Here is an 18,365-nt window from a genome sequence, read left to right as displayed (position 1 = left end):
TGGGTTTTGTAGGTTTATTTAATATCTAGACACTTTACTGAAGTTATTATTTCAATTAATTTTACTTGACTCTCTAGGGTTCTCTAAATAAACCATTATTTATCTGTAAAAAGCAATAATTTTGTTTCCTTTTTGCATATGCTTACTTACTCTATTTCTTTTTCTCATTTCATCACTTGAAAAAGCATCTCTAGAGCTATATCATGTACCAAAGAGTAGCGGCAACTATGGGCATTTGTACTTTACCCCCATCTCATCATAAATGAATCTAGAAAATGCTAGCTATGGTTTTAAATATATATATTTCTGCTATACTAAAGAATCATCCAGGTATTACTATGTTTGTTACTATATTTTTGAAAAAGAATCAACAATTAACAAGTTGTAAGTGCCTACTATGTATTAGGTACTGTGCTTAGAAATGGCTGTCATAATTTGTCAAAAGTTTCTTCTGCATCTATTGATGCAATCATGTGATTTTTATTTTTATTTTTTGCTTTTGTTATTGATGTAATCTATTAAGGGCAACCAAGTAGAATGCATGGTCTGAAATCAGGAAGACTCATCTTCCTGAGTTCAAATCTGCTCTCTGACATGGAGTAGCTCTGTGAACCTGAGCAAGTCATTTAACCATGTTTGCCTTACTTTCCTTATCTGTGAAATGAGCTGGAGAAAAAATGGCAAACCATTTCAGTATCTTTGCCAAGAAAACCCCAAAATAGGGTCATAAAGAACTGGATGTGACTGAAACAACTGAACAACAGCAATAAAATTGTATTTATAGTTTTCCTAATGCTGAACTGATCTGACATTCTTAGCATAAATCCAACCAGTCCATTGGTATATAATTATTTTAATATGTTATCATAGTTTAATTGCTAATTTGTTATTTAATATTTCACACTGATATTCACTAGGGATGTGCTTTTATGTTTTCTTTCTCTGCTTTATCCTGCCTTGGTTTAGATATCAGTACCATACCATCTTTTCTTATTTTTGTAAACAATTTATATAATATTTAAATTATTTGAAGGTTTGATATAATGCACTTGTAAATCCCTCTGGTCTTAATTTCTTTCCCCTCCCCTTCCTCATACCACGGGAGTTGTTCTTTGGTTTAACCAATCTAAATTCTTTATTGTTTGTTCTGTTAATCTGAGTATTTTATATTTTTTGTAAGTATTCATCCATTTCATTTAAGTTACCAGTTTTACTGGAATATAATTGGACAACAAAATTGCTAACATTTCCTTTTCTTGTGAACTTTCCTTTTATATTTTTCATACAACTATTTTGGTTTTCCTCATTTTTTTATTCAGATTAGCTAAGAGGTTATCTCTTTTATTAGACTTTTGTCCCTCTTAAAATAAGCTCTTTGTTTATAAGTTTGACTGGGTTTTAAAAATTAGTTTTTTGTTTATTTCTTCGTTGACTTTCAGAACTTCTATTTTTGTCCTTGGTGGAAGTCTTTTTTTTTTTTAAATTGGTTTTTATTGTTAAGTTGCATTCCCAAATTATTGAATTTTTCTCTCTTTTGTTTATGAAAGTGTTTAGAAATATAACTTTTCCCCTCAGGAATGCTTTGGCTGCATCCCAAAAGTTTTGTTATGTTATCTCATTGTTGTAATTTTCTTAAATGAAATTATTGTTGTTTCTATATTTGTTCTTTGAGTCACTACTTCTTTTAAAGTACTTAGTCTCCATTTAAGTTTGAATACTTTCTTCAAAGTCCCTTTATTGATTATGATTTTTATTATCTGCAGCAATTAAGCATGTTTAATATTTTTGATTTTCTATATATGTTAATGAGATTTTTATGTCTTGGCATATGCTCAAGTTTTATAATGGTGTCATATACAATTGCCTGTCTACTGTCAGTCAGTGCTAGAAATCTATCATATCTAACTTTTAAAAAATCTATTCTATTAACTTCTTTCTTATCTATTATTTTATTAGCTATGTCTAAGTCTGGAATGATCACAGTGAGTTATCTCAAATATTATAATTTTGTTGACTTCTTACTTCTCAGTAATGATTAGTTTTCCGCCCCCCCAAGTACTTAGATGTTATGCTATTTGCTGCATGTATGTGATATATTATTATTATTTCATTACACATGGTGCCTTTAAGTATAATGTAATTTCCTCATATATACACTTTATACACTTTAACCAAGTGTATTTTTACTGTAGTCTTTTTTGAGATGATTGCTATTTATCTTGTTAAAAGAAAAATTCACTAAGAACACAAATTTTACTACAGTTCCTCCTTTTAGCTTGTGCAAATTTTTATATTGAAGTGAGTTTCTTGTGAACATAGCATATTGGCAGACTTTGCTTTCTAGTACATTTTGCTACCCTCCTCCATTTTATGGGTAAATTCAACCTGTATATATTCAGTAATACGATTGTTAGCTGTTTGTTTTCCTCCAGCATAACCTTATTTTTTCTTCTCCCTTCCTCCTTTTCAAAGAGGAGGTAAAGAAAGAGAAGAAATCTGACCAACACTAGTTACGTATGTGTGTGCATGTATGTATGTACATACATATATACATGTTTAGAGTGGTTATATTAAGGAGATAATAGATCCATTGTGCTAAGCCCTTGTTAGACCTTATTAGGAGGACTATGTTTTGTTGATAAACTAGAGACTACCCAGAAGAAAACAAGAATTCTGAATATCTTTAATCCTATAACTTAGAGAAGTAGTTGAAGGACTTCAAAAGACTGAACCTGATCCAGATTGAGTGCCTTAGGGGGGCGGCTAGGTGGCGCAGTGGATAAAGCACTGGCCCTGGATTCAGGAGGACCTGAGTTCAAATCTGGCCTCAGACACTTGACACTTACTAGCTGTGTGACCCTGGGCAAGTCACTTAACCCTCATTGCCCAGCAAAAAAAAAAAAAAAAAAGAAAGAAAAAAGAAATGGGTAGAAGTTGTAGAACTCAGTTTGGGCTTGATTTCAGGAAAATCTATAACAATTTGAACTGTCTGGAAGTGGAATGGGCTTACTTGAACAGAGTAAAGTCCCCCTTCTTGGGGTTCAGGTAGAACCTAATTTGGGGCCATGTCATCTGTATGAGTTGAACCAGATGGAACTACTGAAGTTCTTTCCAACTTTCAAATTCTGATTATATAAGTTGTTTGTTCCTACACCTCTGCTCCTCATCTCTTCGCCAAGCCCAGACCCCAATTTCTGACTCTTACACCTTTGCTTTAATGGACTCTTATGATCAACCCTCTGAAATTGAAGCTTATTCTGCTTGTGGCTAAATCCTTCCCACACCTACTTTCCTTTGTATTTCACTCTCTTTCCTGTCCCCATCTATATTACTTCTGAGTTTAATGTATTTTTATACAAAAATCTCTGTGTATGCTCTGTTCTCTTTTATCTAACTTAAATAAAGTATGGTCCTAAGGTTGCTTCTTCTCATTCATGTTTGTATGCCTTTCTGAGGCCAGCTCTTATTATATGAAAAGCACTGTGCCAAGTACTGGGGGTACAAATGGAAAAATCATAGTCCCTGCTTTCAAGAAGTTCATATTCTAATAGGGAATACAATACATATGGACTGTTTCAGCTGCGAGTCATATGGAAAGGTTTCATGGTCCTTAGGGGGCAGTGGCAAAGCAGATGGCAATGCCTCCCCTTTAATATAATTTTTATTGATAAAATCACCTTAGTTTTTGATGTTGAGCTGTTTGACAGCGTCAAGGATTTTGGTAGCAAGAACTTTCTTTTAAGAGTCTTCAGTAGTTGCAGCACCTGCACAGCAGTTGCTAGGCTGCATTTCCACATGGGTTCCTTGTAAGGGTGGTGGCTGAGGGCACTGAGATGAAAGTATTGCTATTTCCAAGGCTCTTCGGTTCAGGGTGCTAGAATGTCTTCATCAGGGTTTATGGGGAGATGGTAGCCAAGGTGGTGGTAGTGGTGGCTGTGGTTTAGTTTGCCTGGCACATATGCTGCCTCCTGGCTCTTTTTTTTTTTTTTTTTTTTTTTTTGCACAGGGCAATGAGGGTTAAGTGATTTACCCAGGGTCACACAGTTGGTGTCAAGTGTCTGAGGCTGGATTTGAACTCAGGTCCTCCTGAATCCTCCTGGCTCTTTTCAATGGGCCTTAATACTTCAGTCAAGCTGCGCTACCTGCCAGATTTATGTAAAATAGTTTATTTTCTTTTTCATTTAATCTTTACTGTACTCTTTTTTGCATTTAAAAATTAATAGAACAAAACCACAACTAAATAATAGCTTGTCTTATTTAACCCCCTCTGTGAACCTTGAAGACATTAGGATTCTGAAGAGACACCTGTCTCTTTGCTCTCATTAGAATGTTAGTACTTCATTATACTTCTTCCAATGCTCAAATGAGAAACATTTTGAGGTTTCTTAGGATTCTGCTATTGGTGTTTCAAAGTTTCTACTCAGATCTGGTCTATTAATTGAGAATGCTTGAAAGTCCTCTATCCAATTAAAGAATGATTCCCTCCCCCCACCCCCACCATAATATTACATTCATTTTTGTATTTTAATTTATTCTTGGCTGTAAGCCTTTATCTTTTGGAACATTGCTAAGATTATTATTTTTTAAACTTCTTAGTAGCTGTAGTGTAGCCTTTTGTGATCTTAACTATGATTTCTTGCTACTTTAAGTCCTTCTTTTTGGCTGCTTACAAGTACCTTTTCTTTAACCTGAAAGCTCTAGATTTCAGCTATGACATTCCTGAGTATTTTCAGCTTAAGGTTTCTTTCAGGAGAGGATTAGTGGTTTGGATTTTTGGTTTTTTCTATTTTCACTTTGTCCTCTGGTGCTAAAACACCTGAAAGGTTCTCTATTATGAATTAATAAAATATGGTATCTAGTTTTTTTGTTTGCTTCTGGAAGTCTGATGATTCTTAAATTATTTCAACTCAACATATTTTCAGGGTCTTTGATAATAGATACCTTGTATTTTCCTTAATTTTATAAATCTTTTTATTTCAACTTATAATGAAGTGCTTGAGCTCTTGTGGGTAGGGGGTGGGAAGGGAGGGAGGAAGAGAAGTAGGGAACACAAAGCTTTAAAAATTGATGTCAAAATTTGTTTTTACATGTAATTTGGAAAATAAAATTCTAAGCAAAAATCTTTTTATTTCATTCTAACATTTATCTTCCGGAATCATTGATTTCTGTTTGCTACATTACAATTTTCAGAGGGTTTGCTACTTGGGCGTTGTTTTCCACCTTCTGTTCTAAAGCTATTCATTCTTCCCATTTTCCCTTAACTGATTTACATTGCATATAACTTCATTTTTAAAATTTCCTTCTCTCTTACAGATATGCTGGGAGTTCTTGTGACTAAACTCTTTTTAAAAAATTCTCTGCTTGTACTTGTTGTAGAGTGGCTCTTTTCTATGTTTTCCTCTTGGGCAATCTTTTGACCCTTAGTTTTTCTTTATTGTGTTTAGCGTTTTCTTCTGTTTATTCATATTTCCAAGTATTGGCTCCTGGTGTGAGACTTTGTGATAGGACCATGTCCTACCCACTCTCAGATCCTGTTTGATACTATTACTGATTTCCTGGGCTGTTGCCACTGGCTTTTACCTTCTACTGTGTATCTATGTATCTGTGTATCTAGGCTCAGAAGGTTGGCAGGCTTCCATGTCCACTGTAGGAGCTCTGTGGTCTTGGTACCTTGGTGGTATATCCAATATGTATGCTGTGGTCTTCTGGCCCCAAGAGGGCATCTCCAATTATCATGCTACAGCCTTTTGATACCACTGGGGCATTCTGGATTAGGACACCATATCCTTTACTGGCAGCATCTGGCTATCTTTTGTGTAAATCTGGACTGGATGAAGAGTCTTACTACAGTTTCTCTTTATGTTACTTGGTCATTAATCAAAATGGTGCCCTTTTTATAGAACTGCCTGAGTATTTATGGGAATGAAGGGTTTTTCTACAACCTTTCACATTACCCTCTTAACCAGGATATCTGTAATAGCATTCTAATTGGTCTCCTTGCCATCAAACAGTTTTAATCCCTTCAGCATGTGGCTGCCAAAGTACAATTTCTATGTTATAGGTATGATCACATCCACTTCCCTAGTTAAACACTTTGAGTGGTTCCCTTTTGCCTCTAGCATAAAATATTCATTCCTTAGCCTTGTATTTATATTCCTCCACAGTTTGACTCCAACTTACACCCTCAGCTTTATATCACCTTACTGCCTTTCACAGACTTTATACTCTCCCCAAACTGGAATATCTGTTGTTCTCTGAGCTATACTTAGATTTGACGTAAGGGAAAACTCTCCAAAAATGACAGGTGTCCAAAGGTAGAATGGATTACTTAAGGAGACACTGGCTTCCCTTGACTAGAAGAAGTATTCACAATTCATCACGTATGCTATAGTAAAGAGCTCTGTCCACATAAAGATTGGACTGAACGACTTCAAGTCTCATTTAAAACTCAAATTTTACAACTTGTCCATGTTTACAAAGCTAGTGAATAAATGGGAAAGACTGATGTGAACTCTGTCTTTTGTGTTCTAAGGCCACTATTCTTATACTTGTTCTCTTAGGAAAGACACATATACTTGCAATCTTTGGGCCAACTTTTCTTAATTGTAAAATGAGTAGGTTGCATACGATGATATGTTGAGGTCCATTTCAACTCTAAATCTTATGATCCTTTCATGAGACCCAGAGACATGGAAAAGGAAGATGATCCAAAATTAACAATTTATTTTGTTATCCAGGGAAGACATAAGAAAATGGAATTGTCAGGGCAGCTAGGTGGCGCAGTTGGGAAAAGCACCAGCTCTGAATTCAGGAGGACCTGAGTTCAAATCTGGCCTCAGACACTGGACATTTATTAGCTGTATGACCCTGGGCAAGTCACTTAATCCTCACTGCCCCGCAAAAAAAAAAAAAAAAAAAAAAAAAAGGAATTGTCAGTCTCTCAGTCATTTAGTCTGGGGAGTGGGGATATGAAGACAGGAAATGTGGTAGAATCAGGAACAGCTTTTTCCCCCCAAACTGAGCCTGTGATTTTGCCAATGTTGGGAACTCCTAATTAAAGGATTCTTTCTATCAATGAAAATTATATCATTGTACAAAATTTAAAGTCCTAGAAGTCTTCTGGGGGATCCAAAAGGTTAAGTGACTTGCTCAGGGTCTCAATTAAAGACAGGACTTGAACCTAGGTTTTTCTGACTCCAAGATCAGGTCTCTATCCCCTAGGCCTTGCTACCCCTCAGAGACAGTTGGTTTTTGCCTTTGATTTCTTTTAACAGGGTAGAGAAGAAATATCAGGAGATAAGAACAGATCCTGAAGGAAATTTGCTGAATCATTATTCAACGTAGTAAACACACGAAATCTACAAGGAAAAAATAAATAAATAAATTGTCCCTAGAGCAATGATGTAATCACTGTATTCAGTTTATAAGCCAAGGAGCCACTCAACAGTGGAAAAAACACATATCTATTTGCCCACACATTCTTGGCTTTTGTTACTTTGGAACTCGGGCATTATTAGAAGCCTGGGGGTAGGAAATCTTTTCACCAGATTCCATTCCATTCCATTTGATACAATCCAGCATTCTTGTGCATAACGCACTGTGCCAGGGAATGATACAAACATTAAATCATATTTTCCTTGCCTTCAAGGAGCTTATTAGCTAGTATGGAGATGTCAAAAATATAAATAATTATAATACAAAAATAATATTAGAATAAGATAGGTGCAAATAAAGTGCTATGCCAAGTTGGGTAGGGGAGATCATTAGCAGATTAGGAACAGATTGTGGAGAGGTAGGCTTGTGACCTGGGTCTGAAAGGATAGGAAAGATTTCAACAGAGAAATATTTCTTTTCTTTTCTTTTTTTTAAAGAGTAAAGTTAGGGGCAGCTAGGTGTCACAGTGGATAAAGCACTGGCCCTGGATTCAGGAGGACTTGAGTTCAAATGTGACCTCAGATACTTGACACTTATTAGCTGTGTGACCCATGGCAAGTCGCTAAATCGCTTAATCCTCATTGCCCCGCAAAAAAAAAAAAAAAAAAGAGAGAGAGAGAGAATAGTAAAGTTTTAAACTTTATAGTAATTTTTTTCTTCTATATACAAAGAATTACAATACATCTCATGGGAACTCTTAGAGCAGGGCTCCCCTTTTTTTCATGTCACTTACAGACAGCTAACAGTCTAAGGGGAGCAAAAAGAAACTGAGCAATGGTCCAAGACACTCTCTCTCCTAGATAGATAGACAGACAGATAGACAGTCAGATAGATGATGGATAGATAGACAGATAGATAGATCTCAATTGTCAGCTTCTTTTAATGTGTTCTTTGCCAAGACTCTAGTGAAAACTAGAAAGCTGTGATGAGTAAGCTGTGCCTCTCCACCCATTGCAACCCCACCAAGTCTACACACTCTAGTGGACACACACAGAGTAAGCACCAAAACACCAAGGGCAGACCAGTCCCATTCCCATCCCTATCCCCACCACTTCCCCAATCTACATGTGAGAGCTACCTTTGGCTGAGCCATTTCCTCAGAGAGATATTTCTAAAGAGGGAGGGAAAGGAGGACAGAGTAGCCAAAGAATGGCTTAAAGTAGAAATGCTTGGGACATAGTTGGAGAAAAGTCAGCTGTAAAAGGACAAGATAGAGGAGACCAAACTTGGATAGGAGCTAATGAAGAAAAGCAAAGGAGGGAGGGGGAGAAGGATGGAGTCAAGAATCTTAAAGACAAACTCGAAATGGGCCAACTGTAATGTAGCTGTGAGAAAAAGATAAGTTGCATTAAGAAACATATCGTGTCCAGATAAAGGAAAGTAAGAGTTGTATTGTACATGCTCTGGTTAGGATTCATAAAGAATTCTGTAATCAGTTCTAGCACCATGCTTTGGAAGAGGTCCACTGATAAACTAGAGTGTCCAGGATAGACAATGGCCTGGAAATGAATGGCTGGATCTGAGGAAAGGCTGGGGGAGGTAGGGACATTTAGCTTAGAGAAAAGAAGACTTTATAGGGGATAAGGTCACTGTTTTCAAAAATCTGAAGAGCTATTATGTGAAAGGGAGTCAACACATATTGTTTAAGGGCAAAACAACAAGTAAAAAAGTTGGCGGCAATATCCATAGTAACAGCCACTTTTTGAGGACAGTTCTGGAATGTGGTGGCAAAGAACTGGAAACGAAGGGACTGCCCATCGGTGGTGAGAATGGCTGAACAAATTAGGTTCTATGAACCTAAAGGAATACTATTGTGCCATAAGAAATGATGAAAGGGAGGCTTTCAGAGAAACCTGTTAAGACTCAGGTGAACTGATGCAGAGTAAAGTACTCAGAACCAGGAGAACAATGACAATAACAACACTGTAAGAATGAAGAACTATAAAAGACGTAAGAATTCTGACCAATGAAGTCATGATTCTAGAGGGCACGAGCAGGTGCAGTGGAGAGAGCACTGGGCCTGGGATCAGGAAGACCTGAGTGCAAACCTGGCCTCAGACGCTAGCTTTGTGACACTGGGAAAATTACTTACCTGCTGCTTGCCTCAGTTTTCTCAACTGTAAAATGGGGCTAATAAAAGGAGCTACCTTTCAGGGTTGTCGTGAGGGTCAAATGAGAAAATAATTGTAAAGTGCTTAGCACATAGTGCTATAGAAATGCTTGTTCTTTTTCCTCCCCCTTTCCCAGAGGAAAAGGGATGAAACATATTACCCACTTCTTGACAAAGCAGTGATAGACGCAAAATGGAGAATGAGATGCACATTTTTGGGGCATGGCCAAGGTGGAAACTCCCTTTGCTTGAATCTTGTCAAAAGGGTCTTGTTTTTCTTTTCCTTTTTTTTTTCTCCCAATAAAAAGGGGTGGGTGGAAGGGAGAAAAAAATAAATGCCTGCTAATTAAAAATTTAACTAAGAAAATTAAAAGGAGGCAGAATTCAGCTTCACATAAGGAGGAACTTTTTAACAATTAAAGCTGCTAATACAAGAGGCTGTCTGTCTCAAAAAGAAGTGAGCCTTCGGTTGCTTTACGTGTCCAAGTGGAGGCTATCGTGAATACTGTAGAGAGGATCCCTGCATTAAGAGAAAGTTTGAACTAGAATGAGATGATCTCTAAAGCCTCATCCAGTTCTTTAAACTCCATTCATCTCTACCGTTCACCACCAAAGCCACATATATGTTGTGAGGATGAAATGAGCTAAATAGATGTGAAATTACTTTGTAAAGTATAATGCTCCACGAGAGCAAATGGTATTATTATGGGGGGCGAGGAAGGGGGAGGAGAACTGAACCTACAATTCTCAAAAAAACCCTTCTTGTCTTCCATATGTCCCCTCTTATAATGGGAAAGGCAGGGCAGAATAAGGAAAGGAAATGAGTGGCAAGAAAATACTACCATAAGCTCTAAAGAAAAGTCTTTCTTCTCATTTCAGAACCCTCTTGATGTTTCTTTAGAGCTCTTCTCTTAGATCACGAGGGTCCCTCCTCGGGCACCCCCAGGCTGCAGCTGGGGAGGTCGGTCACAGGCAATGTCGGAACCAGAAGAAAGCAGCGTCCCAAAGCGCCCTCCACCAAAGGCACTGGTTGTACATGCTGGCATGGGGACAGTCTCATTCCCGGAGCCCTTTCTGTCTTTCCTTTTGATTGATCTGTTTTTCTCTGTCACTGCAAAGTGGATGTTCTTAGGGCAGAACTTGCAATTGTCAAAATCTCCCGGGTCTGGGGGGTGTGAATCAACTCTAGCTGGTCACCTCTCTGTGTGTGAGGTGACAAGTCACACGTTCCAGAGACTGTTACCTTGATTTACAGAACTGGAGAGTGTGCGTGAGAGGCAATGACCTCTCCGTTACTGTATTAAAAAGGTAACTCTTTCTTTCCCTCTCTTGTTACGGAATAGTCGACATATTTGACTGCAAAGGACTCTCCTAGATTCTGCAGAATGTACTTGGTGAAATGAAATATGTTCTCTGTTTTCATGGAGTATTGGATTTAGTCATGATTAATGGGGCACATATAAACTGATAAACGAGATTAATTTGTTTTAAGGGGGTCTGAGGAGATTTCAGCCACTCGTTTCTCCACTGGTTGCTTGAGTTATTCATTATCTGCTGGACCTCAATAACTAAACCTGTTTGCTCAACCCCATAAGGAAAATATCACCTTCTCCAGGCTGTTGCTAACACTACATGGTCATCACAACTCCCTCTAGGCTGGTATATGTTCTGTTACAATTTAGGGAAAAGTCTATTTACATCAGGTTTCATCATGGTCTTCCTCGCCGTGGATGGACCCTAGCCCTTCCAAGGCTGCTAGCTACAATACCCCTGAGCCAGCATCCCTGGGGTCTTGCCGCCTCCTCCTTCTCCTCCTCCTCTTAGATCAAAGGCCGAATGGTTTTGGTGCCACAGAGTCAGCAGAGAGATCCTGCTGAGGGACGTACCTGAAATCTCCTGCGAAGGCTGCAGGCATCCAGCCACTTCGGACTTGTTGGTAATGGAGCCGCCTCCTTCCAGGACCCGGACCAGCTCCTGGAGTTGCTGGCATTCTTCTTGCAGCTGCTGCTGCTCCAGCTTGAGGCGCTCCTTAGCAAGGCTTGTGGGGTTCATGCTCAAGTGGAGCACTTTCGTCTTGCTCTGATCATAGTGACCCTGTAAGAGGAACAGAGAGAGCCTGGGTGTCAAATTAAGAGAATCATCATTAGAAAATATGTTCTTCCTTATAAATGAACTGCCAAGATAATTGAAGCTATATTCTATGAGGTATTAAAATATTGTTTTGATAAAAATCTTTCTTAAAAGTAGTACACAAGGGGCAGCTAGGTGGCGCAGTGGATAGAGCACTGGCCCTGGATTCAGGAGGACCTGAGTTCAAATCCGGCCTCAGACACTTAACATTTACTAGCTGTGTGACCTTGGGCAAGTCCCCAACTGCCTCACCAAAAAAAAAAAAATAGTACACACTTCCTTACTAGGGAGTAGGAAGAAGAAGAAGAAAAAAAAGTAAACAGAAGAACTATAAAACCACTGGATTTGGGGACTATTTAATATTGGGAGTAATCCCAAGAGTCTCTGGAACATACTTTATTATAGCAGAAGACAAGGGGAATTGAGCATCAGGTAAGATCCCAGGGCTGTAAGTTACTCTAGCAAATCTACTTCTCTCCCTTCCAATATGTACTAGCTGAGAAATAACCAAGCTTGTTAAATTGAAAATTAAATTTTATCCACAAGTCTGAGTCAGTATGGCTCTTGGGCATCCCCTCACATTGAGCAAAGATTATAGCTTTTGTGACTTCCATTTTCCCTGAATTTTCACCTTATGCTTGACTTCTTAGCTATATTCTGTATGATCATAAGATCAAAGAATTAGACCTGGAAGGAATCTCAGAAGTCGTCTAGATTATACTGAGAATCAGTACTCTGGATAATTGAAGCTCCTTTATTTTTTCTTCCTACTCAAATGCTATCCATCTTGTTCAAGATTCAATCCAAATGTCGCTTCTTCTGTGAATCCTATCCAGCATACTTGCGGCATGTAGTGATCTCACCATCCTATTAATTTCTAGAGTTGTTGTTTGTCCTTTGTCCTTGAAGAGGACCATGACATTGGGAGGTGATGTTATGACTTACAGTGAATTGGATTTAAGTGAGGAAGGAGGGCTGTCTGTGCAAAGTCAGCAGCCTCACTCTCTCCTCCAGGTCCAATGACAAGATATACATCAGGACAACTGGAGATAGCCCCAGATGTTTAAGGAAATTGGGGTTAAGTGACTTGCCCAGGGTCACACAGCTAGTAACTGTCTGAGGGCAGATTTGAACTCAGATCCTCCCAACTTCAGGGACAGTGCTTTATCCACTATGCCACCTAGCTGCCCAAATTTAGAGTACTTATATTTTGTATCATTCACTTACTACATAATTGCCTTTTCTTTTCCCATTCCTACTGTCTTGCACTTACTAAGCCCTCCCTCTCTCCAGCATTTCCAGCACTGGTTATACCTTCACTCATACCTTCCCCACCCCGCACTGGCCTTGCTTGGTAGGGAAATTGAAGTACTCCTTGTTCTCCATTGCCACTGCCAGTCTCTCCATCACCAAACTAAGTAAACTTTTTTCCTTTGATAGTCATACAATTCATATTTATTGCACAATCGAGATCCTGGTGCCTGTTGTCTATTAACCTCCAGAACACTCTGCTCCTTTCCTCACTGAGTTCAGTGTCTGGCTCATAGTTTCTTTTTTTTTTTCTTTTCCCCAATTCCTTCCTTCATATTAAGGGACTTCGACCTATATCATGACACATTCACAAACACTAGCCTCCTAGTTCCTCCGCTTATTAGTTTAACATTTTCTACTCCTCAACCTCATTTCACGTCACCTACACACAGAGATAGTCATACCCTTAATCTTGTCATCAACCATTCCATGTTCATGAACCCTGAAATTCCTTTATCTGATCACAATCTTTTGTCATTGTTCCTCTCCCTCTGCCTTCCAAACCTCAAATCTGTTCTTCATTCTCACCATCCTGCCCCATCCTTTCACCCCTTGGCTCTTTCCCAGGCCATCACCTCTGCTCTGCCTACACTCTCCTCCCTTCAACATCTCAAAATCATGGAGAACCAACCAAACTCTACACTGTCCTTTTCTCTCTAGACCCTTGCCCCCACATTCTCCTGAAAATCTTGCCCTGCAATCCTCACCTCTGGATGACTCCCACCATCAACTGCCTCAGTGACTACTCAAATGCTACAGAACAAACCTGGAGAAACTCATGAAAAACTGTTGATGTTCCTTAATCTCCACTGGGCCCTTACAGTGCCAAGGTAATCCTTGTACCCCTCCATAAATGGACCACTAATCTGCTCACCACAGTGGCATTTCCCAGTCTTTTCATTCCTCCTCAAACTTCCCAGGACTTCCTCACCCTCTACTCACTTTCAGCTGAAAACCTTATCTCATATTTCACTGAAAAGATGGAGGCCATTCACCAAGAGCCATCTTTTCTTCTCTCTTCCTCATTTTACATCACTGTGATAGCTTCTTATTCTCTCTTCCTTCATCTGTTTCACAGGAGGAGGTAGCCCTTCCTCTTACCAAGGCAAACCCTTGTAGATGCACACATTTTCCCATTCGGTCCTGTTTTCTCCAGCAGAATTGTCACCTCAATCACTCTTACTTTTTCACTAATTTTCAGTCTTTCTTTGTCTACTGGCTACCTCAAAAACCCTCACCTGGTCTATCCATCCCTGCTAGTCAGCATCCTATATATCTTCTCTCTGTGGATCTATGTCTCTATTTGCCTGTTTCTGTTTTTTAAAGCCAAACTCTTTCAGAAAGCTGTGTATACTGATGTCTACTTCCTTTCCCCTTAGTCGCCTCTTAACTCTCTGTAGTCTGGCCGCTGACCTAATCAACCAACTGAAACTACATTCTCAAAAGTTATCAATGATCTAAAAATTGCCACATCTAATGGCATTTTCTTAAAATGTGTTCTTCACTTCTCTGTAGCCATTGATGTTTGTGATCAACCTCTTCTTGATATCCTCTTCTGTATGGGTTTTTGTGACATTGCTCTCTCCTAGTTTTCCTCCTCTTTGTCTGACCATTCCTTCTTCAACCCTTTTGCTGGATTTTCATCCAGGTCACTCCCACTGACCACTGCCCAAGGCTTGGTTCTCAACCCTTGTCTATTCTCCCTTTAAACTATTTCATCCGGTGATCTCATTATCTCCCATGGATTCAACTCTCATCTCTATGAAGATAATTTCTGTATTTGTCAAATTCTAGCTTTCTTTTCGTGACCTCCATTGTAGCTTGGCCAACTGACCGCTGGACATCTCAAATTTGATGTCTCATAGATCTCAAACTCAAAACATTCAAAACTCATTCTCTTTTCTGGAAATGTTCCCCGTAATATAGTAGAGGGTACTACCATCTTCCCAGTCATTCAGGTTTGCAACACAGGTGTCAACTGTGACTCTCTGCCATTTCTCTCATCTAATCAGTTACCAAGTTCTATCCTTTCTGACTTTTTAATAATTCTTGTATACGCCCATTTCTCTCCTCTGACACTGCTACCATGCTGGTGTAGGCCATCATTGCCTCCTACCTGGACCATTGAAATAGCCTGCTGGTGGATCTCGATTGCCTCAATTCTTTCTCCATTCTAGTCTATCCTCTACTCAGTTGACAAAGTGATCTTCCTAAAGTTCAAGTCTGACCATGTCCTCCACCTCTGCCCCTCCTCCACATTCAATAGAATCCAGTACCTCCCCATCACTTCCAGGATCAAATATAACCCCTCCCCCCCCCCCACCCCAGCCCGCCACAGTTTGGTGTGTAGAGTTCTTCCTCACCAGGTCCCTTCCTATCTTACCAATCTTCTTACACCTTCCACATACCCCATAATCCAACAACAATGGCCTCCCCGCTGCTCCTCACACACCATCTTCTGACTCTGGGTATATTCACTGAGAATCCCACCAAGCTGAAACATTCTGTTTCTCTCCTAATCTGTACCTCCTGCCTTCCTGGCTTCCTTCGAGTCTTGGCAAGAAGGCTTTTCCAGTCCTGCTGAATTCTAGTGCCTTTCCTCTGGTGATTCTCTCTAGATTATGCTGAATATATCTTATCTGTATTTAGTGGGTGACAGGCTGTCTGCTCATAAGCCTGTAGCATCCTTGAGAACAGAGCCTGTCTTTTGCCTTTCTCTGTATCCTCGCTGCTTAGCACAGTGCCTGGCTCTGGTGCTGAAGAATACTGGTCAACTGTTTGACTTCCAATAACAATTCTTCTATCACCCTATTAAGTTGCAATTTATGTGCTGTACTGTTAGTTAACTTTTTATGCAAGCGTTATCTCCCTCCACTAGAGTATAAGCTCTTTGAGAATACTAACAATGAATTAATTTGTTGTTGTTGTTTCTGCTTCACAAGATCCTTTACAGAATAGTTGTTTAATAAAAATTTGTTGATTGAGTCATATTGATCGTCGGGAGTTAGTCCTCTGGAAAATGGAGCACTACCATAATATTCTCTGTTTGAAAAAACCACCTGTAAATAAAATCAGATGAGTCCCTAAGCATCAGGTGGTAAGCAATGAAATGCTAGTGGATGAGTTCGAAAATGCTCAGAACTTTGATACATTCATGTGCAGTACGGTCACGGTCACGTGGAAGAGTTAATTTATTCCTACCGGCTTAGGAGGCCAGAATGATACCAGTCACGAGGGTCATTGGTGATCTAGACTGGATACTTCCCTGAAGCACAAATTCAGATGGAACACTTTTCTCCAGGAGGCATTTTGTGCACAGAACACAAAACCAGTCAGGCAAATCCCGACGTGCCTGATTATCATTGCCCTCAAAGAGAGAGAACACCACCCTTGTCTGTCATGGTCCAGCATTTGCTCACAGGCCTTTTGTTCAGCCCCTATGACCTGCACACAGTCCTTGGAACGGGCCAGTTCCCCAGACATAAGTAACTTCCTTCAAAAACAAGAGCTCAAGGATGGCATCAGCCATGGGGCTGTCAATAGGTTAAGGAGGATACAAATTTACTCTGTGCATAGACATATTTGTGAAATTATGACTACCAAACTCTAAAGCCTGGCTCTCTTCTCAAACAGTTGCTATAAAAAAAGATGCTCTGGGACACGAATAACTGTCTAGACATTTTAGAGAGAGCCTGGATCTAACCAAATGCTAGGGTATATTGAATTTTGTTCATGCTCAATAAAAATGATATGAACTTATAAGCAACTTCGGCTGTTTTGAAAGCTGAAAATCCCTGGCATGGTAAATGGACCGATGAAACATGATGGGCAGAGGAAGGGGCTGCTATTTCTTATCATATTCTAGTTTTGTTATTAACATAGGTTATAAAAATGCTTGCTCAGGCTCTGTGACCCACTAAAGACCTTGACCATCCAATAATCATCAAACCAAACTTTCCCAAAGCCCTGAAGTCAAATCAGCAACAGTTGTCCTCTGAGAAGAAATGTATTTCTTCCATTCCATTCAATCAATCAACTAATCAACAAATACCTACTATGTGCCAGGCATTATGCTAAGTACTGGCAATACAAATACAAAACTGAGACAGTCCCTGCCTTCAAAGAGTTTACATTTTACTTGGGGCTGGGAGAGGAGGGGCTAACAACATATTCACAGATAACGAAATATAAACAATGTACACAACAAATACACAGTGATTCAAGGAGCTTACAATCTAGCAAGAGGGAGGACAAACACAAATTACTATGAGACACAAAATGGCAAGTGCATAGAAAGGGGTCAAACAGAATGAGGCACTAGATAGGAGATGAGGTAACACCTGAGGTGAGCTTTGAATGAAGGGAAGGACTGCAACAAGCCAAGACTGAAGGAGATAATTCCAGAGAGAACACTATATACACAGGCCCCAAGGCAGGCCAAGATCAAAGAGCATCAAGTTGTCCAGTTGTAATATCAAGTGCATGAAGGGGAGTAGTATGTAATAAATTTGAGAAAGTTGGATTCAAATTGTAGAGAATTTTGGACAATACAAATAAAAGATCTCTTTTATTTGGCAGGCAGTGAAGAGCCACTCAAGGCTGTTGAGCAGATTGATGATGATGATCTGTCACCTGTGCATTTAGGTAGATTACCCTTGCAGGGAATGGGGTGGGGATGAAGAGGATTAACTGATGGCAAGAAAAGACTGAGAGGCAGCTAGGTGGTGCAGTGGATAAAGCACTGGCCCTGGATTCAGGAGGTCCTGAGTGCAAATCTGACCTCAGACACTTGACTCTAGCTGTGTGACCCTGGGCAAGTCACTTAACCCTCATTGCCCCCCCCCAAAAAAAAAAATAAAGAAAAAAAAGAAAAGACTGGAAGCAGGGCAAACAAAGAGGCTACTATAATAGCTCAGCAAGGGCTAAGGAGGGCCTGAACCAGGGTGGTAGCAGTGAGGGTAGAAAAGGGGAAACGAATAGGGGAGAGAACACGGAGGTGGAGCTGGTGGGACCTGACAAAAGCTAGTTGTGGGGGGGCAGCTGGGTGGCACAGTGGATAGAGCACCGGCCCTGGAGTCAGGAGTACTTGAGTTCAAATTCGGCCTCAGACACTTAACGCTTACTAGCTGTGTGACCCTGGGCAAGTCACTTAACCTCAATTACCTCACTAAAAAAAAAAAAAGCTAGTTGTGGGAAGAAGGCAGAGGTTTGGAAGCTGTTGGTCTAATAAAAAGAAACAGCAAAGCCAAGAGGAACATTTTATCCTCACCCTAAACCCATGACACAGGTGCAACTGAGATGAATCTCAAGCTTTAGATGGGGAGGAAGAGGTCAGAGAAGGCGGCTTCCCCAAGATCACACAGTTAGTGCCATATCCGGG

The 18,365-nt window shown here is 39.7% G+C and overlaps 1 protein-coding gene across 1 annotated transcript in view; it reads right to left on the bottom strand.

Annotated features, from left to right (window-relative positions):
* The window catches only part of MAD1L1 (mitotic arrest deficient 1 like 1), an 899,456-nt gene that overhangs the window by 289,054 nt on the left and 592,037 nt on the right, over positions 1–18,365 (bottom strand). The window contains exon 19 of the mRNA XM_043978850.1: positions 11,431–11,638. Coding sequence (XP_043834785.1) covers positions 11,431–11,638 — 208 coding nt within the window. The remainder of the gene's footprint in view (positions 1–11,430; positions 11,639–18,365) is intronic.

Source organism: Dromiciops gliroides, chromosome 1 (genome assembly GCF_019393635.1).
Source record: "Dromiciops gliroides isolate mDroGli1 chromosome 1, mDroGli1.pri, whole genome shotgun sequence".
Classification (NCBI taxonomy): domain Eukaryota; kingdom Metazoa; phylum Chordata; class Mammalia; order Microbiotheria; family Microbiotheriidae; genus Dromiciops; species Dromiciops gliroides.
Note: the sequence above shows the minus strand (reverse complement) of the source record. Positions and strands in the feature narration are given on the sequence as shown.